General features: G+C 50.1%; 1 protein-coding gene across 4 annotated transcripts; it reads right to left on the reverse strand.

Moving 5' to 3' along the window:
- Nucleotides 1–1055: 1055 nt before the first annotated feature.
- Nucleotides 1056–19515, reverse strand: GOLM2 (golgi membrane protein 2). Of its 4 annotated transcripts, none has more exons than XM_053954505.1 (10): nt 18887–19515; nt 13195–13249; nt 12125–12227; nt 10998–11088; nt 9996–10140; nt 9692–9772; nt 9260–9358; nt 8489–8662; nt 5554–5721; nt 1056–2261 (listed from the first exon to the last, which is right to left on the reverse strand). In XM_053954505.1, the coding sequence occupies exons 1-10, from the start codon at nt 19211–19213 to the stop codon at nt 2188–2190; spliced, it is 1317 nt and encodes a 438-aa protein (XP_053810480.1). In that variant the 5' UTR covers nt 19214–19515; the 3' UTR covers nt 1056–2187. The 4 variants fall into 4 exon arrangements, with proteins under 4 accessions (XP_053810480.1, XP_053810479.1, XP_053810482.1 ...); XM_053954504.1 differs by having other exon boundaries at nt 9996–10143; XM_053954507.1 differs by lacking the exon at nt 5554–5721.
- Between the last annotated feature and the right edge of the window lie 1577 nt (nt 19516–21092).

Here is a 21092-nt window from a genome sequence, read left to right on the forward strand (position 1 = left end):
ACCTCGGGAAAGCTTTGGCAGAGTCTGTTTGCTGAAAACCTCCAAAACTGGGCAGCTAGGACTGGCTGGAGTTGTTTCTCTGGCTGTTGGGTGGAGGTGCCTGCATTTCTGACACTGCCTGAACTCATCCCTCAGCCCTGGCAGTCGAGTGTGTGAAATGCATTGCCACGTGGATCCAAAGGGATTTAGAACTGGAGCCTCAGCCCCAGGAGTGGGTGTGCTGGTTAAAACGTGGGCTGGCCGCGGTGGGAAGAGGCTTTGTTGGATTTCTGCTGCGCACCTGGAACGTGAGAGCCAGTTGGATTCCCAGTCTCGCTGGGCGCTGAGGGAAGCAGCTGCTCGAGATCTGCCAGCGTTGTCTGTGTGCCATTGCCATGGCAACGGGAGCCGGCTCCACACAAACGGCACAGGGATGTCGGAGCTGCGTTTTCAAAACAAACCCGAGCTGGTTTGTCACTCTCGGGGCCCGGGGAGCTCTGCACAGCCCGGCTGCAGGGGCAGCTGCGAGCCCACGGCTCCGCATCCCCTCCTTGGAGAGGTGCTCCAGACCCCTCATCACCTTGGTGGCCTCCTGCACCCTCACCAGTAGCCCCTTGTCTTTCCTGAGCTGTGGAGCCCAGGATTGAACACAATACTCCAGGTGTGGCCACACAAGGGTGAAGCAGAGTAATCACTCGGCTGGAAAGTGGAAGAAAAGAGAAAACATGGAATGCAAGAAAAAGAAAAGGCAGAGGAGGAGGAACATGGAGCAACCCACCTTCAGCACAGGAACCCAAGAGGGATGGTCCTGCTGATGGGCAGGGAAGGGAGAAGCAGCTGAAGCTGTGAGTACAGAATGGTTTAATCTCAACATTTCAGAAGTAGCTCTCTATTCAGGGGTCTCCCCAAGCTGTGCTGTGTGGTGCTGCACTACTTTAGAGAATGTGGGGTTCAGCTGGAACCAGGACACGGCGCTGAGCTGGAGTTCCACTTTTTAAATGCAGAAACTGGGGGGAATTTTTTTTGCCATTGACACTTGAAGTAATAATAAACCGTCTTAAAAACCCGTAACACAATTGTACAAGCATTGAACTTTATTTAAGAGGTTCACTGAGCTGGCAAGGAGCAAACCTGACCCTTCAGCCCAGCACCAGAGCACAGGGAGGAGTTCAATCACCATCATCAGGGCCTACAGCCTGTGTCCACAGGAGCCCTTGGGGGAGCAGGGGGGACAATCCCCTTCATTCCCACTGCTGCACAGCAATGGAATCATCTCCATCAACTCTGAAAGGGCTTGAATACAAATACAGAAAAGGGTCTGACTTACAGATCTGATGGAGAAAAGCAAACCGTGGGACGTGGTGGGTGTTCAGGATCAGGGCATCGAACTGGAAATGGAGTGGCTGGAGCTGGGATGGAGACTCTGGGACAGCACACCAGCACCCACAGTGTGTTTACCTGGGTAAGGGCTGGTCCTTCCATCGAGGGGCTGACACAGCTGCTGGAGATGTCTCTCACTGACACACCCTCTTTAACACAACGACTTCCTACAAGCTGCAAATTATTTATATCACCTTTTAAATCGACCTATTAGTTGCACAACTTTTTTGGGATGTATTGAATTATTCAAATCCTACTACAGATTTGTAGCTCTAGCTATGAGATGTGGCCACTGAACAGGAGTTCAGTGGGATGTGGTGCTGGGTTGCAGTGAGGAAGGAGCAGTTCTTGAACCATTCAGTTCCCAGTCCCTCTGACATTCCATTCTCACTGCTGTACAAACCCCAGCACTCGGGAGCAGCAGTTCTGCCACACAGGTGGGACTGTAGAAAAGGAGTTCTTGGCTGTACACGGCTTCCACAGTGGCTTTGTTACATCAGGTACAAACTGTACAAGTTCTCCAGGTTCCAAGTGTTCTAAGTGGCAGAAACAGTTCAGCCTGTGTTTATAGACTGGGTTTAAGTGTAGATTATTACAGGTAAGGACCAGGCTGAGTAACCAGCTCCATGTAACAGCAAAGATGTGGGTTTAATACAACCTTCAACAGTACAAATATGTACATATGTACAGAGGGGGCCCTCTCCTCCTGCTGCTGAGCACTCTCGGCACTTGATCCTCAGATTCCCTGGAAGTAGGAAACACTGGAGTAAAACAGGTCCAGTTTTGCAGCACCTCAGGTTCCTGGGTTGAGCTCTCTGTGACCGGGGCCTACAGGACCCCCTCGCTGAGGCGGGACTTGCTGTAGTCCCCCAGGTCGTTCTGCAGGTCTCGCTCCTCATCATCTGCAATTACAGATTGTAATTAGATTACAATTAAAATGCTCGAACCAGATCTGATGTGGTATCACTGAAAAAATATCCAAGTACAGTTGCCAGGACATGCTGCTAAAGGGCACAGTCCCGAGCTGACCAGGGCTGGTGACAGGATGTGTCCAGCCCAGCTGTCAGTGCTCCAGGGGGATCTCTGGCTGCAGGGCAGCCCCACCTCACAGACTGCCTGACTGCAGACACTGCAGCACTGTCACACCAGCTGCTGGGCTTTGAGACTGCCTGTCAAGCTTTCAAACTCCCCAGCTAAAACCCAGCTCCTGCTGAGAGTCCCATGCCCAGAGCTGACACCGTTCACAGAGGGTGGGAAGCTCAGGGACTAGCACAGGGAAGTCACTGGGACCCCTTCCATACCTTTTCCCTCAAAAACCTAAACCTGAAAAACCCTAAAACTTCCATTTGTTTCAACTAAAAAGCTTTTCCTGCACCTCAGAGCTACTCCTATAAATCATGAAAGACTCTTGTTCACAGCAAATGAAATCCAGGCTGAGCTCCCCCATCCTCCACTGGCTGCCAAGCTGCCTGGAGCTCCCCACACCTTCACACCCAGCACCCCAGGAGCCAGGCAGGGGCCTGAGGAGCAGCAGAAGGCTGGAGCTCACCTGCACGACACAGGTTTCTTCCATAAGAAAGTGCCACCACAGCACCTGGACGTCCTGGAGTTACTCCCCCTTCTACCATCCAGCCACCACTAACAGACATTTTAGGAGCTGCCACCTTTGAACATCCCCTTGCCCTTCAGCAGGTGCCTGAGGGGAGGAACCAGGCTGGGTGCTGCCCTGCCCCAAGGAACACCCCCCCAAACTGGGTATTTCCCCTGGATCATTTCAATCTAAGCCCACACATTCCTAGAGGCAGGAGAAACCACGTGGAATCCAGTGGCTTTGTAGCACATGCCACAGGCTTTGCTCAGCCTGATGCAGACCTGGGTGATGTTTTCCTAACAGTTTTTAGATAGAAATTCTCGTTCATTTTTTCCCCTCCCTAAACAATTATAACCACCCTCCCTTCAACCCCTCCATTCTGCCCTCTCCTGCCCTGCAGACAAATCAGTGTAAAGCCTGAAGCAGCCACTTTTTCTGGAATACTGCCCCTGGGAGCTCCACTGGCTACACTTAAATCACAGCTCAAGCCAACATGACAAGTTATTAAGAAACAACAGAACAAAGCTTGGGAAATGTGGTTTGAGGTACTAACACACTCTGCTCAGACCATCCCTCAGGAAGAAGCTTCCAGAAGTCACTCTTCAACCTTAACTACCAGCTCTTAATCCAGTCTGTCTATACAGAGACAAAGAGGGGTTCATCAGGAGAAGGATCTTCCCCAAGTTCCAATTCCAAGCCACCAGAGCAGGGACCTTGCAGGGACCCCACCTGGAAGGGAAATGTTTGATGGGGTCCCTGTCAGTCAGAGCTCTGTTTTTGCAAACACCGCTCACACTGCAAGTTACACAAGCCCAGTCTCTGGGGTTTAACATTTCCCCACCACTTAGAGCTGAACCCTTTCCCAAGTGGCACTGGGGAATGCTGCCCTTGTCACTGCAGCTGTTCATGGCACCCCTGCTGCCTGAGCCATCAGCTCCCCAGGAAGGGCCCCACAGCCAGGACCTCACGCTGATGGAGCAGCACAGAGCTCTGAGGGGCAACGAGAGCTCTGTGGGATGGGGACAGGGACAGGGTGCTGCATCCCTGCACCGTGTGGCAGCCACCTACAGTCTGGCTCTGCTCCCAGGGAACAGGGGACAGGACAAGAGGAAACGGCCTCAGGCTGTGCCAGGGGAAGGTCAGGTTGGATATTGGGAACATTTCTTCACAGCAAGGGTTGTCCAGAGCACCCCAGGCTGAGCGAGGCAGGTGGCACCAGCCAGCACAGACTCAGCTGCAGTTACAACCTCCAGAGCTGCATCCTGAAGCCCAGGTAAGGAACTACTGCAGCGAGGAGCTGGGCAGGACCCACTGCTGACTTAGGGGAACGGGACTATGAAACCCCCACCCACAGGACTGCCAGTGTTTGCAGGGCTCAGGGACACACAGGACACCCTGCACTCCCTGCCCACAGCAGCCAGCACCATCAGGGGCATGGCTCCCATGGCCCCAGCATGGACTGGGAAGTGCCACGGGAAGGACCAGGCTGCTGGGCCAGGCTGCTCTGCATGCCCCTGTGCCTTTGTGCAGCTGCCAGCCCAGGGACCACCCGCCAGAGGTGACACACAAACCCCTGTGAGTCCTGAGCACAAGGGACACACAACAGGCTGCAGCTGGAGCAGCAGCCACCGCAGTCCATTATTAAGTTAATTAATCGCCACAGGTTCTGGTCCACCCTATTCCTTCCCTTGTGCACGAGTTTCAAACTGCCAGCCCAGCCCAGCCTGCTGATGCTGCACTTAGCTCACACAGTCAGCTGCCTTCTACTGGCTTTGCCCATTCATTTTGCTTAGATGCCAGTTAAATATGGTGCCTGACAAACCCGCAGCTAAAAACTTGTTAACTTACATAACTTATATCATGAGGGTCAAAACTTGGGGGGCCTGTAGGATTTTTGTCTCATTTCCTGTTTTATCCCCTCCTCTTTATTTTACACTTCCATTTAACTGGAAATACTCTCTGTGTTTACCCAACATTCTCAGCCTACAGACATGCAGGCCTGTCCCAGATATCCCCCAACAGCTGGATGGAGAAGGCAGACAAGGCAGGCAGAGGCAAGCGAGGGAGGCAATGCAGGAGCTGCATGCAGGACAGGGAAAGGCCATGCACACACAGGTGTTAGGCAGCACTGGATCAGAAGCTCCGAGGTGGGTTAGCAGAACACCACAAGCCTGTTGAATCTGTGTATAATGCACAAAAGTGACACCTGGACTCACCACCTGGAATCACCTGAGCTCCAGGCAGGTGTGACAAGAGCAGGGGTCGAACCACTTCATTCCTCTATTTGACAATTTAGGAATGTCAAGGCCCAAAGCCCTCCCAGCCAGGGGCCAGAGCTGGGGGTTTGGGTAAAACCATGTCTGGAATTTAGAGTCTTGCTTTTCCTAGCAGGAACTCTAGACAACTCCAGTAAGGTGCCAACACCCTCTCTTCTCAAGACTGTTGCATCGTTGCTGTCCCACAGAGAGTGAGACCAAATTTCAAGCTTGTTTGTTCTGTCTGAGCAATTTGTGATCAGCTAAACCAGAGAGGCTTTACACAAATTCAACAAGTAACTCAGCATGGATTTATCACAATGGGATGGAGGTAAGGCCCAAGCTCACCTTGGACGTCTTCTTCTCCACCATCACCATCCTCTTCCTCATTGTAAGCCAGCTCGGCCTGTTTGTCTGCCTCATACTCACCCACGTTCCCATCATCCCCATTATAATCTGCCAGTTTAGAACCCTGCTGCGGGTCCACAGGGGATTCATTCTCATCAAAGAACCGGCCTGTGGAGTAGGAAAGGAGTGAGTCAGCAGCAGAGAGGAAAGAAACAGGGAGATCCTACACGAGAGCAGATCGCAGGTGGAGGCAGTCGGGGTCTGTGGTAGATCCAGCTGGAGAGAAAGGGGGGAGAAGGGAGAGGGCTGGGGCAGGGGTTGAACAAGGCTCTTGGAACACCTCCATGCAGGTGACACGTCCGTGTCACCCTCGTGACTCCTGACTGTCCCACACTCCTCTCCCCACGGGAAGGGCTGAGTGAGCGCCCAAACAGCTCCACCTTGGATTGCCCACAGGCACCAACACAAGATTTCTCAAGAAGCACAAGAGCACTCACTCTTGGAAGGGTCAGTACCCACTTTGGCTGAGGCCTGGCATTTTGCACACCCCGGAGCCAGCCAGTGCTGCCCTGGTGCCCGGCAGTGCCTGCAGAGGGTGCCCTGCTGGCACAGGAGGGAGCCCAGCACAGGCCGGCCCTCACCGCTCAGCTTGGAAACTCGTCCTGCTGGCTTTACACTCTGCTTCCCTAGCAAGCTTTAACCATTTCTAAAATGCCCCAAACCCAGTATTTTCATCTCCCAACAAAAAACTAAGAGTGGTTTCAGATCCTGAAACAATGCACGAGGAAAATGGAATTAGCTGGAAGTACAGAACGAGCAGGCAATCACCCAGGCACCCCCACCCAGGTGAGAGATTACTGGTGTGATGTCAGCTCAGAGCTGGTGTTTAATGGGACACAGGGAGATCTCCAGCCCAGTGCTGGGGAAGCAGCTCTGAGTCTGCAGAGGTCACTGGCCTGGAAAACTGTGTATAAATGGGAAAAATGGGATTAAAGTGTGATACACTCACACACTGGGCACCAAGGCTGCCAGGGCAGGTGATGATTCCCAGTGCAAGCAACTAATGGAGAAGTAAAACTGGATAATAATTTCAACATCAGGATTAAAAATGGACAGATGTAAAAGTGAAATTATTCCCTAAGGCAATATGTATATAAAAGGCAGGACAGAAGCAGTACCATCCTGCTTCTCTGTATGGGGGAAAAGCAGCAGAATCACACCTAGCACAGCTCAAACGTACAGCAACACCAGTTGCAGGTGTTTTCATAAAACAAGCAAGGAAAACACCCATGATGTGTTTAGAAATCCAAAGTTCCATACATTATTCATTGCCTGTTCATGTCTGAGTGGAGTGATCCTGTTGGTATTTTTGACACTGCATCATATCCAAAACCCAGGCAGGACAGTGGCATCTGCACATGTTAAACCCAAACTGAGCCATGGAAGACAAGGGCATGTAGCCAGCTTCCAGCAAAACCAGCCCATGGATAGCCAGAGACACTGTGACAAACAAGCACTGAATGAACTGAAGCTGACAGAAGGAAAGGTTGAAGTGTAGAAAGAGATCCCAGGAAATGCAGCAGGCCCACAAAGGCTACAGACCGAGCTCAGGGACCACAGTCCAGTGAGCCCATCCAGTGCCACCCCTGCCATGGGCAGGGACACCTCCCACTGCCCCAGGCTGCTCCAGGCCCTGTCCAACCTGGCCTTGGACACTGCCAGGGATCCAGGGGCAGCCACAGCTGCTCTGGGAATTCCATCCCAGCCCCTGTCACCCTCCCAGGGAACAATTCCTAATTCCCAAGATCCCATCCATCCCTGCCCTCTGGCAGTGGAAGCCATTCCCTGTGTCCTGTCCCTCCATCCCTTGTCCCAGTCCCTCTCCAGTTCTCTTGGAACCCCTTTAGGCACCCTAAGGTCTCCCCAGACTCTTCTCTCCTCCAGGCTGACCAGTCCCACTCTGCACCCTCTGCTTCACAGCTCTCAGTCACCAACACCAGCCCAGCACCTGCCCACGGTGGGAGCTGCACAGCTGTGCCACAGCTGGGCCACAGCTGGACTCCTCCATACCAGGGGTGAGTTTGTCACCAATGGACCTTTCTGAGCAGCCACTGACCATCAGGACAGACCCTTACACAAACCTGGATTAGCTATTTCCTTCCATGATAAAGTCTCTCCCTCACTGCACCGTTAAAACCCACAACCAGAGTTATTCCAAGTATGAAGGAGCAAAGAGGAGAGACTAACTGGGGACAATTCCTGACTCTCAGGTACCCCCTCACAGCCTATAATGGAGACTTTTCCTTCCCAGCTCCTGCCTACACAACTACCATTTAATCTGTGACCAGGGAAGAGAGACAATCCATTAACAAACCCAACAACTGAAATGAGAAGCTTTCTCACTCCAGAAGTTTCTTCCAGAAGCTGCTTGATAAAATAACGAGCCCTGCACACCTCAGGATACACAGAGTGGAAGCCAGGCCTGCCCAGGTTCTGTGACAATTTGTAATACACCTGTCCTTGCTCCATCACAAAGTTCTATGAGTGATATTAAAACAACCAAAATTTTCTCAGTTTTGGCTGAATTCCCACAATATTGTCCAAAAAGTGTACTGAAGTCAAGTAATAAAGTGAGTAACTCAGCATCCTGCATGTATCAAAATTCTGACTTAACCAATTTAACTGTGCAGTAATTTCCAAAAACATCTTAAATTCCAATAACGAATTTTTTTTTTTTTAAATAACTGAATGTACATGTGAAAAGTAACACATTAAAGCCTATCTTTTACCCAGGAACACATTATATTCCTTCTCAGGCTCCCTCTCCAAAGCCACCCTCTGCAATGGTCCCTATTTTCCAGACAGGCACTTACACAGATAAAAAATGAAGTGATTTTTTAAAATATATTGAAGTGTGTGATATTGGCTAACTTACTTTGCTTAATCTTCTGCAAGTCGCTAACTCGGCTCTTTGGGATTTTTATCTGGTCTGGCTCAATCTTGTGCTCTTTCTGGGCTTCCACATTTTCTTCAAAATTCAAGTGCTGGAGAGAATTTGGAGGGATCTGCTTGGCAATGTCAGCGTTTCCATCACTGTCACTGGGCAAACCTACAACGTTGAAATGGGAGGTTACACTCAGAATTTTAGCAGGACAGGACTGGAACAAGCCACCTGCAGTGCAGGCATCACCTGATATTCTCTGACCTTAAAGTGACTCGATCAAGCACGGAGTTTATTTTCTCTGGGTTTGTCTCTCTTCTAACTGCAATTCCTCCAAACCCTTTCACTGCAGGACTTTAAGTTCCCATGTCCTAAACCTTTCCCGTGTCACCCTCAAGTGAGCTGTTCCCAGGGACAGGAGGACACTGAGCAGGTGACAGGAACATCTGATTGTGGCTACCAAGAGATCAACAACCAAGCCTTGAGGGGTGGTGCAGCTCTAATTAGTAACCTAAATAGGAACACTCACTTCAATTCTTCTGTCCACTTGAAGCACTTATCCTTGAAACTTCTAACTCAAATTTAGCTGTGATTGGTCAAAAGGCTCAGAAATTATTGGTTTGGGGGGTACAAGAAGAGATCATACAACAGCAACCCAAGTGCCTCAGCCAGGTAAAAACACAGCCTTAGATCCTGCAGAAATTTATCCTTAGTTTTCTTCTTGTTACCCAATATTGCCTCATCACCTGCTAACAGGAATTTTACCTGGTGCCAGGTTTGGAGCATGGGGCTGTTCAGTTGGAATATTGATAACAGGCTGATGACCTTCACTTTTAGGAGCTGAAATAAGTGGCCTCTTTAAAGCTAAAACAGAACACAGGGACAAAAGCATTAATGTGAAACAAACACACTATTTACCTGCTCTTGCTCTAACAATCCTGTAAACTTCTATTTTTTTATAATTTCCTTAATGAAAATATAAAAGGTAAGATTTCAGGAGGGGCGTTATCCAACATTCCATTTTGAGAATTCAAACCTCTTAGGCACAGTTGAACTGATCTGATTTTACACCCCACTTGAATTTTATTACCACAGAGAGGTTTTAAAAGTCTGCACTCACTGTGAACCACATGGTGTTCACACACATCTACATCACCAAGACCCAAAGGTGAAAGAATGAAGAGTATTTCTCCTAACCAGTGGGAGTATCTTCAGCTTTAGCAGGGTCATTATCTTCTATTTCAGGCATGCCTGCGTCTCCTCCTGGTTTGATTTTCTCTGCAAGACAAGAAAAGGATATTCTGCCTTACTACACTTCAGCCTGAATTGTGAATTTCCCTCTTGTGGAATGTTCTAACTTAGAATAATCACTGCAGCTAATCAATGTACCTCAGCCAAACAATTCCTTCTTCTACTTCAGAGAAAAGCACAGTCTGGAGGCTGGCAAAGGATGCAACCCAATGGCCCATTCTCTACCACAAATGCCCAAAAAAGGAAATACCTTTGCCATTTGCAACATGTTCTGAAGGCTCCTCATTCTTCACTACGTCTTTATCTTCCCCCTCTGCAGCGGCCTCAGGTATTGCCTGGTCACCATTGCTGGGGCTGACTGCAGTGTCTTTACTAGACTGAACTTTTTGTGTGGCCTGCTAGAAAAATAAGGAGACAACATTAAACACTTGCCCGGAAATTACAAAACACACATCCTCAAATTCAAGATTACTTTGGGTCAGAAAAAGTGCATTTATGAACTCAATGATCACCAAAGCAAAGAGCAGAGCACTCTATGCACAAAAGCTGGACCCTGGGGACCTGGAAACACAACTGGACAGAAAATGTTCAACACAGCACAGGTGCAGGACATGTCTACTGCCATACACAGGTGCTAAGCACAACAAAAACAGGTTAAGGTAACATCAGCCTTAAGCCTCAGGTCAGAGCCTTGAAACAATTCTAGACTGTAAGAGAAGATGTGACAAACTTGCTCTCAGTCTGCCTGATTATTTCAGATGTTTATAGATGAAGTAAGGAAACAAAATTTTAAGCATCTGTTTGCTGGAAAGAGGCCCAAATTCTACTGGCAGCCTGCTTGATGTAATCACACCCTTGATACCATTGCAGTACCATCACAATTTGCATCACATTAGCAGCTGAGGCCTTGCAGAGCTCAGGCTCCTTGTGCAGTAACCTGGGTAAGGCTGTGAGAACACAGATCCCACCCTGGAGAGCAGAACAGCAATATCCATGTCACGGGCAGCAACTGAAATCCTCAGCAATGATATCACTGGGGAAGGCTGGAGCACAGCAAATAATTGGGCCTCTGCTTCAAGCTCAGTGACTGGGTGAGACAGTAGGCAGATTTCTTACACTAACACCCACTTAGGGCTGCTCAGGGGGATACTGAACACAAAGTTAGGGAAGAAATGTCCCAGGCCCCCACATCTCTGAGGCAAACAGCAGGCTCTGGGCTCTTCTCATTCAACACAAACTTCTTTGGCATTACCTTTTGTTCCCGTGCAAGTTGGTCCATTAATTTCTTGATGTTCTCTTCATGCTGCAGTCTCATTTCCTTGATCTGCTGCCCACACTGCAGGCTTGAGGAGAAACACACCATTAGTTACACTTCATTTGTTGGATCTGCTCTCCCACAAATAAAATAAGGGGAAAAATATGAAGTGGCACAAAAAGCCAAACCTGAGATATAACTAGAATAGTCTGTCCAAGAAGCCTGGTCCTGGCATGTATATGGAGTGGGAATGGACTGAATTCAGTAAGAAAGCAGAGCTGAAAAAAATGGGCACTGAGCCGAAAAAACAGTAAAATAAATAGAATGGCCTTGAATATACTTCCTCCAGAAGCTGGAATGCAACCAAAAGGTCAAGCTCCACAGTTAATCTGTCCACAAATATTAATTCCGCTGGGAAAGCAACGTGTCTCTCCTGGCTGTCAAGAGAGAAGGTGCACGAGTGCCACTATCAGTTACTGCTCCCAACTCAAATAACACCATCTAAATAAGCAGCCAGCTGCCCCAACTTCCCCAGCAAGCCACGACATCAGCCCAATCACCAAAACTCCTATGTCCCACAAACTCTCAGCACAGCACAGAACTTTATGTGTGTAAAAGTTTCAAATACTTTCTCAACAGTTAAGTCTTCCTCACTCCTCAAAGCAGGAGTATTTGTTCTCCCCTGTTTCTCTATCATCAACTGAAAGGGCTGAAGTCAACTTAAAATTTCAATCTACACAAGGTGCTTTCAGCTTTGGCTGAAACAAATGAAATTACACTGCTAGAAAGGCAGCAATTAACAATGCTGGTGACACAGGACTGTGTCCTCTACACTCCTTCATGTGTTAGTGAACTAAATCTCCATGTTATAAAAAATACATTGACTTAAAAATGCAGAACGATTCCACTAAGTCAAGACCTTCCTTAGCTCCTATCTCACGTTGGGGGAAGGACTACAACACCACAAAGAACTTGAAAGTCAAACAGTCAGCTCAGGTGCATCACCAAGCGAGCACACTCACGTTTGAGGATTAGCAGACACGAGATTAATTAGCACTTTTTAGTAAAGACAGGTCCCCCTCACACACACCAAGCTGCAGCTACCAACACTCCTGAGGACATACCTGTCATATTCCAGCCTCCTTGTCAGGTATGTGTTGTTCTTCTTGTACTCGTGCAGCTGATCTTCCTGGCGGATGAATTCCTGCCGTAACTCTGCCAGTTGTTCTAGGCCAAAAAAGCAAAACCAACGTGAATACAGAAAGGTAAGAAAAAATACTCCATAGCAGATACAATTTCCAATATTGCTAAGTAAGAAAGAAATTGCTCAAGTTTCAGGTCTGGACATAGATTAAAGATTCTTAAACCAATTTGAAGAAGATGCCACTTTACTCATGTATGCCAGATAGCAGCATGAATTAGAGACAAAAGTCTCCTGATACTGTGCCCATCTCCCTAAACGTTTCTGCACCTTTGCATTCAGAAACCTTGCACAACGTTATTTCACTTATCTGCTGGAAACCTCCATAATTTCCTGAATGGTCCTGTCACTGAGTAACATGGAAGTGCTGCCAGGTTACTCCAGGCAGGATGCTCAAACACTGTTTGTGGCAGTGAGTGTACAGAAGGAGGCACCTTCCCGCTACCCGTAAAGCCAACACGGATTTCCTGTCTTCACAACTGCTCTAGAAGTTCTCCTTGCTCCTCAGGCTAGGAATAATGAAGCTCCCTACTATTTTAAGCTGCAGCTACATGGATACAGGCAGAACCCATGTGTGTTGTGTGCAGGCATGTTCACATCTCATCATGTTCTTGCTCACTCTGAAGTGCTCTCAATACAGCAACACCCCAGGCACTGTAATCATGTCTGTACAGAAGTGCACAGATGTGTCCTGGACCTTTTCTAACCATCACAGTGTTTCTGATCAAACTCTGCTAATGGCCATGAAAATGATTCTACTGTCCTGTAACTCAGCAGTGCCAGAACACACATCCTTTCTGCAGCAAAGTGAGAGCCAGCTCTGCACTTACCCACACCAGGTAACAAACACAATGAGATTTCACATTATGAGAAATGTGAAATTATGAGTTCCAGCATCACCAGATCTTTCATTTATACTGCATTCTGCAGCACCTGGGCAGTTAAAATGCACGCCTTCAGCCCACCAAATGAGTTTGGCCATGGACCCCTCACCCTTTAGCCGATGAATGTCTGCCATCTGATACGAGATGTTGTTCTGCAGCTTCATCTGGAAGGAAGAAAAGGTTGGATAAATACAGGTGACCAGCAGACTGGGGAGGGTTTGGGCTTGTGAAGACTCAGGTGTGTCTGTTTGCTTGGTGAAGCAACATATGGACAGGATTATCGGAGTGACGTGCGCAAAGTTCCTGTAAATCTAAGAAATGTGTATTTAGTGAGTGTAAGTGACATCACCAAACTAAACACTGTGTTCAGGCTTTGCTAACAAGGGCTTAAGTTTTAATTCCAGAACATATTTATATCAAAAAAACTAGATTGTCTCGACTAAAATAAACATGCTGCATCCTGATATTGCAAGAGGGACAGTAAACAGCCAATGTCAAAGCACAGGTGGATAAAAATAAATACAGCATCAACAGCAAAACTAATTGTTACCTAAGATATATGATATAACAGAATTGTTATATTTAAATAGATCTTTTATGTGTTGCTATCTATCATCCTAACACACATTTTATTTTGAGAGGGAATCTTACACCAGTAAACAACAACAGCTTTTAATTTGGCATTTTTAGTAAGGAAAAAAATAGTTACAATAAGTAAGAAATGCACATACACAAAGTCCTGAAGTAAAGATGCTTTGTTTTGTCATTACATAAAGACAAAAACCAGCAGGAACGAAGAGAAAGATTAAGTGTGGAATATTCTGAAAAAGCAGGTAAAAATCCCCGCCTGCCCTCAGGCACCTCGGGTGCTGTGGCTGTTTTTCTTGCAGTTTCACAGTGACACAAAGGGTAACTGCAGGAAGGTGCTGAGCAGGGCTGTCACACGTGGGTGACAAGGTCAGCATCACCTCTGGGAACAGCACACTGCAGTGCCAGCAGGGCCACTCAGCCAGGACATGCTGGGACATACACAGGGACACACACCTGGACACAGGGGCTGTTTCAGTTCCCCCCACAGTCCCTGAAGTGTCTGTGTCAGTCACCTCTGTTCCCTGTCAAAAAACCCCAAAAACACATCTGCCCTGCCTTTAGGACTTCCTCCCTGCACCTGAGCCTTCCCTTTTATCAAATTCTTCATTCTTTAAATGTATTTCCCATCGTGGTTTTGTGGTTACAAGAGGCACTCTGAGCAGGCTGATCTCTTTGTCCTGCGTGGGTACCATCAGGCATTCCTGCCTCGGGACCTCAGCCATGCAGGAACTGCAGAGATGGTGCTTTCCTGCAGCACAGTGCACACGGAGCATCCCACAGCTGCGGGCACACAGCAGAGACTCCTTGGGCAGCAGAGCTTTTGTGCCAGCCTGCAGGATCCTGGCTGTCCGTGCCAGCAGGGCACTGCAGGACGCTGCCTCACCCCTGGAGCAGGGCACACGGAGCGCAGGCAAATCCTAACACCTGTGCCCAAAACAAAAGCCAAGAGGGCTCTAGGGTCTGGAGAGGCACCACCACAGCTCCCAGCTATGACAGGACACAGCACTGCTTCACAAGGCTTTTCCCAAAAAAATAAAGCAAGCAGAACTGGAAAATTCTAGGGACAGAGCAGAAAAAACAGTAAAATAAAAAAAATGGTCTTGAACATAATTCCTCCAAACCCTGGAACACAACCGAAAAGTCCAGCTCCACAGTTAATCTGTCAGCATTTATTAATTCCCCCAGGAATGTGATCTTTAGGTAACCTGAGCCCACTGACCACAGTGCTCTGAAAGAGGGACAAAATTACTCCTCACAGGGACACTCACAGAGCCTCCTGGCACGTCAGAGCCACGTTTGTCTCACGCTCTGCCCACCGAGGCATTCAAGGCCCCCTTACAGGATGCACCAAGCAACATCCCCTCAGGACCAGCCTGGGTAGGGCTTGCAGAGCTTCACTCCAAATGCACAACTGGCCCTGCAGTGGGGACACACAGGGAAGGAGACACACAGGGAAGCAGAGGACACAAGTCACCACCAAGCCTCTCCATGCACTGGGCACCCACCGTGCCAGCTCCCCCTCCAGCAGGGGACAGGGGAGCAGGTACACCCAGAGATTTGTTCTGTGAATGAACAAGTATCTCCCCATCTTTTGCAAAACTACACGCAATAATCATATTTTCCTGTATTCCACTCTAATACAGCTGTTTCCCAGAACCCAATAAACCTGTGAACGAAGGAGATCCTGGGAAGTAGTGGGGTCTATTTTCAGACCCTCATCTATGAGAATTCCTCACGCACAGACCCTTCCCACTTGCTCTTGCTTATCCCATAACCCATGTGCCTGGCTGGGGGAGGGCTGCTGTTGTGAGCAGGAACTGCATGGGAATGTGCAGCACTTTTATCACACAATCCTTCCTTTTGGTGATTTTGAGTTTCAGAGAGAAGTGACAGAATTTATATCCAAACCAGCTCAGCTGACAGCAAATGTCCCTCATCTGAAGGACAGAAAAGGAGGAAGCTTTTTTATGATTCATGGGATCTGTTCCACCTACACATGCAAAACCCACAATCCATGAGCCATGGCACAGGTCCAGCTCTTCCTGGGCCCCATCCTCCTTCAGTCTAGACCTGTTTGCATTGCTGACCTCTCAGGGGCTCCTCAGGGCCTTTCCAAGCACTTGGGATGGAGAAAATAAACCCTCTGCAGCCCAGTGAGCCCTATACAGGAAAAAAAAACCACCAGAAATCCCATGCACGGTCATGTGGCAACCCTCCAGTGAATCCTGAGTTGTGAATCTTGCCACGTAACAACTCCACATGGCTGCTGTCAAGCTACAGCTTTGCAAACTGGGGAGTTACCGAGTTTTGGCAACAAAGAACAGACCCAGCTGCTGCTGGGGATGTTTGACTAAACAGTTCATCCCGAGCATTTCTGGGCAGCAGGTTCCACACCTGGCACGGCCAGCAGCAGGTACGGAATGAGAGGTGCTCCCTGCAGGCTGGGCACCTGCCACCTGGTGCCTGGGCTGGGAGCCTCTCCACCAGGGACTCCTGCCAGCCCCACGTTTCACTGCGCTTACGGCAAGCGGATGCGCTAAGCTACGGAAAAACCCCAAAACCCAACGGCATGCTGCCAAAAACCCATGGAACACTCAGGAAGCTGGTGCTACCTGTGCACGCAGCACCTGCCCAAATTCCAAGGTAGGCATTACCCCTGCTTGCCTCTCACGGGGTGCTTCAAAAGAGAACTCCTTGTTTGTTCCAGGTCCAACAGACCCTCAGGAGCTCACCACAGGAGGGAGAATTCCCAAGAATTCATGTTTTCCTGTTTCTTTTTAAACACAAGACACTGGGTCACACTCCCATATTTGCTCCCCAGAGCAAACAACACCCTGGTGCAGTGTGACGGGCTCGTTCCACAAGCAGGGGACAGAGGGGAGAGACAAGGGTTTGGCCTTGACTCCAGAAATCCCTGAGCCAAGAGGAGACTGCTGCAGAAACTGGAGTTGCCTCAGCACTGGGAAAGGCACTTGATTTATGTGACCACAAGGCAAAGAACCTCAGCTGAGGACAAAAGAGCACAAAGCAGAACTGACATTGAGACTCTTCAAATGAGTCTTCCTTAAAATGAGCCTGAATTTGTTGTGATCACTTGATGTCAATGTTGGGGGTTTATTTCAGCTCCTGCATTTCACAAACAGACTAAGATCACAGGTAATGAGCAGTTTGGTCAGACAGACTTGCCAAATTCTATTTTGAGAGAAAAAGAATGATCATTCAAGCCTTTTTTGGTCAGACACTTCATATCTACTACTGTTTCCTTGTGACAGACTTTCATTCTCTAAAACAAAGCTTTATTCTCTACTCTCAGAGAAGCAATAGTCCTTAAATAAAGTCACTTAAAGGGTTTTAGAAAAAAAATAAACATTGTTGCCACTGAGAAAAGACAGAGGCTTACACAGGAGGAAAAAAGGCCGGTGACTGGTTTTTGATAAAATCCTGCTCTTCTGGCCTCTTAGGGCACTCTGAACATTTTGAACGCAAGACAGAGGATGTTCAAAAGCTACGAGCTCACACGGCCTTAACTGGCAGCTTCTGGAACAAAGGAAGACTCACGGCACACACAGCAGGCAATTAACAGTAAATTTAATGTGGCGGGTTTTCTGGGCAGGTTTCTGTCGCTGCCCTCGGGCTCTGCCCTGTGCAGTGTCACACTCAGAGCTCAGGGAACAGCAGAGGGGGCAGGCAGGGGCAGCACTGCCCAGCTGACACCTACACCTCCTCCCCTGGTGTCCTACAGGAGCACATCACAGATTTCCACAGAAATACCGATTCCTTGCATTAAAAGCACCCCTTGTCATGCAGCCCAGCAAGTGATCCCAGAATCCCTGAGGCTGGAAAAGCCCTCCCAGACCATCCAGCCCAACTTGTGCCCGATCCCCACCTTGTCACCACCCAGAGCACTGAGTGCCACATCCAGGGATTCCCTGGGCACCTCCAGGGATGGGCACTCCAAACCTCCCTGGGCAGCTCCAGTGCCTGACCACCCCTTCCAGGAAGAAATTCTTCCTGAAGTGTGCCTGACAGCTTACTTGGATCCTGCCAGGGGAGTTTTACACCCACAGGCAGTGACACTAACACACCAAACAAGCTGACTGCCCTTTTGCAGACAGAAGGGGAAGTATCTTGGTTAAACCCCAACTGCTTTAGAATCACTGAATCACTGAGGCTGGAAAACACCTTTAAGATCATGGAGTCCATGTCATATCCAATTTGAGTTTTTATTGCAGTCTAAGGAGAGACAAAAATTAAAAAGATGCTTGCTGAACACACAAAGGGCTTAATTGTAATGGTTCAGTAGGAAACATTAATACAAACTTAATCAGTTTGAGGGAGTCTAACTCTGGAATGTGACGTGTACATGTTCGACTTTTTCTGCGACAACTCAATGCATTTTCTGAGGCTGCTCATCCCATGTGCAATAAGAAAGGGCCAGAAAAACAAACCTAGCCAGTAACAACCCTGAAGAGTGTGACATTTCCATAAATCCCACCGTGAGAACAGTGTTCAGTGAGCACAGTGATGACCTGCATGCAAATACACCCCACACACCCCCTGAGCAGGACTTGTGTGCTGAGCCCCGTGAACTTCCCAGTTCAGTTATGAAAGCACAACAGTGAAAGTTGAACCATTCACTCATCTTGCACAACAAAAGAAATCCCCAGGCCACCCCCACTGAAAGGGCCAATTGAATTTTCAATGAGCTTGGCTTCTCCAAGCCAAGGAAAATGACACGTTAGTCAGCAGCAGGGTTGTTTGGTTTTTTTTTTTTTCCCTCAAGTACACGCTGGCAGCATAAAAATCAGAGTGTGCTGTACCAGGCATTCCAAGAGGCAAGTGCTACTGAACACCACACTGGTTTCATTTCCCTTGAAACTGTAGTCTTTGCGTCTGAATGATCACAAAAGATCAAATATTCTCAGCAGAGACAGAAAGCTAAAAAACAATAAGTAAATTTGAAACAGCAGTCTGGAAACGAGCGATCACTCGGGATTTTCATTGTTCACAGGACATCTTCAGCTCTTTTTGGGGACGTTTTCGGAAAACAGAGAGCGCTGCAGATGTCCCAGCAGCACCAAACCTGACGCTCGGTTCCCTCCCGGGCTGCACAGGCTGCGGGGACACCTTGGGCAGGCCAGGACTGACAGTGCCCCGGGCTGAGCCGCCCCGCAGGGCACCGGGACCCCCCGCCCAACCCCTGCCCTTACCTTGCCGTCCTCGCACCTCTTCACCTGGCCGTCCCTGGCCTGCAGCTGGCTGCTCAGCTGGCTGTAGTCCGCCTCCTTCTGCTCCAGCTGCTTCCTGTGCGAGTCCACCTTGCCCAGGAGGTCCGAGTTCCGCCGCTCCAGGCGGCCCCGCGCCACCTCGGTGCGCTGGGCCTGGCTCTGCAGCTCGGCCAGCTCCTCCCGCAGCAGGGCCTGCCGCGACGCCGCGTTCCAGCAGTGGAAGGCGAGCACGGCGATCACGGCCAGCAGCGCCACGAGCACCAGCGAGGGCAGGCGGCCGCCCCGGCGGTTCGCCCCGAACCCCACCATGGGGCAGGCCGACGGCGGGGGCTTCAGGCGTCGCGGGGAAAGCGCTCAGGGGGGTCCCTGAGTGCGGGGGGATGTGAGGGGAATGGGGAATGACCAGGGGGGAACTGGGGGGTCCGCGGGGGGGGGGGGGGGGAGAGAAGGGAAGAGGCGCTGAGGGCAGCGGGCTAGGGGAGCTGGGAGAGAACAGCAAGAGGGAAGAGCCCGAGGGGAGCGGGCGGTGGCCGGCCGGGCTGTGCCGGTGCCGGTGCCAGCCGAGCCGCCGCCGCCACCGGGCCCTGCGGGACCGACCGGCCGAGCCGCCACCGCGGCGCCCCGCCCGCCGCCCGCCCCTTGCGGCTCTCGCGAGAGGAGCCCGCGGAGCGCTCGCGAGAGCCGGGTCCCGCCCGCCCTGAGGCGGCGTGCGCCGAGCGGCGGCCTCAGGCCGAGCGGCGTTAAAAACCTCCCGGTGTCACACCGGGGAAACGCTTCACAATCACAGCCCCGTCCAACCTGGCCTTGGACACTGCCGGCGGTCCACGGGCAGCCTGTGCCAGGGCCTCCCCGCCCTCACAGGGAACAATTCCTGCTCAATATCCCATCCATCCTCGCCCTCTGGCCGTGGGAAGCCTTTCTGTGTTGTCCTGTCCCTCCGGGCCCTTGTCCTAAGTCCCTTTCCAGCTCTCTTGGAACCCCTTTCGGCCCTGGAAGGGGCTCTGAGGTCTCTGGACCCTTCTCCGGGTGAACGCCCCCAGCCTGGCTCCAGGGCAGGGCACACGGGCAGGAGCGTCACGGGCTTCTTTGCTGAGGAAACAAAGCGTACCCTCGGAATGAAGTGAGGGTGTGGATCATTTATTTTATAAGAAACACTCAGATAACGCATTTATTCCCGGGCAGATTCCCTCACACCCCGTTAATGTCGCTGTGCTGCTGGTTCTCACAGGGGAAAACGGGACACAGAGCTGGGCTGGAACATGGAACTGGCTCTGGCTGTGGCTGCAACTGCTCCCTCGGTGTGAGGGGAGAAAGATCCCAGCAAAGTCAGGGTTCGGTGTGAGGGGACAGAGAAATCCCCACAAAGTCAGGGTTTGGTGTGAGGGGAAATCCCAGCAAAGTCAGGGCTCAGTGTGAGGGGGGAGAGAAATCCCAGCAAAGTCAGGGTTCGGTGTGAGGGGAGAGAGAAATCCCAGCAAAGTCAGGGTTCGGTGTGAGGGGGGAGAGAAATCCCAGCAAAGTCAGAGTTTGGTGTGAGGGGACAGAGAAATCCCAGCAAAGTCAGGGTTTGGTGTGAGGGGAAATCACAGCAAAGTCAGGGTTCGGTGTGAGGGGGGAGAGAAATCCCAGCAAAGTCAGGGCTCAGTGTGAGGGGACAGAGAAATCCCAGCAAAGTCAGGGTTTGGTGTGAGGGGACAGAGAAATCCCAGCAAAGTCAGGGTTCGGTGTGAGGGGGGAGAGAAATCCCAGCAAAGTCAGGGTTTGGTGTGAGGGGAGAGAGAAATCCCAGCAAAGTCAGGGCTCAGTGTGAGGGGAGAGAGAAATCCCAGCAAAGTCAGGGTTTGGTGTGAGGGGAGAGAGAAATCCCAGCAAAGTCAGGGTTTGGTGTGAGGGGACAGAGAAATCCCAGCAAAGTCAGGGTTTGGTGTGAGGGGAGAGAGAAATCCCAGCAAAGTCAGGGTTTGGTGTGAGGGGACAGAGAAATCCCAGCAAAGTCAGGGTTTGGTGTGAGGGGACAGAGAAATCCCAGCAAAGTCAGGGTTCGGTGTGAGGGGAAATCCCAGCAAAGTCAGGGTTTGGTGTGAGGGGACAGAGAAATCCCAGCAAAGTCAGGGTTTGGTGTGAGGGGACAGAGAAATCCCAGCAAAGTCAGGGTTTGGTGTGAGGAGACAGAGAAATCCCCACAAAG

The sequence above is a fragment of the Vidua chalybeata genome, chromosome 13, assembly GCF_026979565.1.
Source record: "Vidua chalybeata isolate OUT-0048 chromosome 13, bVidCha1 merged haplotype, whole genome shotgun sequence".
NCBI lineage: Eukaryota > Metazoa > Chordata > Aves > Passeriformes > Viduidae > Vidua > Vidua chalybeata.

Excerpts from the sequence above, each read along its gene's own strand:
- GOLM2 (XM_053954504.1), bottom strand. The coding sequence starts at position 19,213 with ATGGTGGGGTTCGGGGCGAACCGCCGGGGCGGCCGCCTGCCCTCGCTG. Across the intron at positions 12,228-13,194 it reads AGACATTCATCGGCTAAAGG|AACAACTGGCAGAGTTACGG; the intron begins GTGAGGGGTCCA and ends TTTTTGGCCTAG. Across the intron at positions 10,144-10,997 it reads AACTTGCACGGGAACAAAAG|CAGGCCACACAAAAAGTTCA; the intron begins GTAATGCCAAAG and ends TTATTTTTCTAG.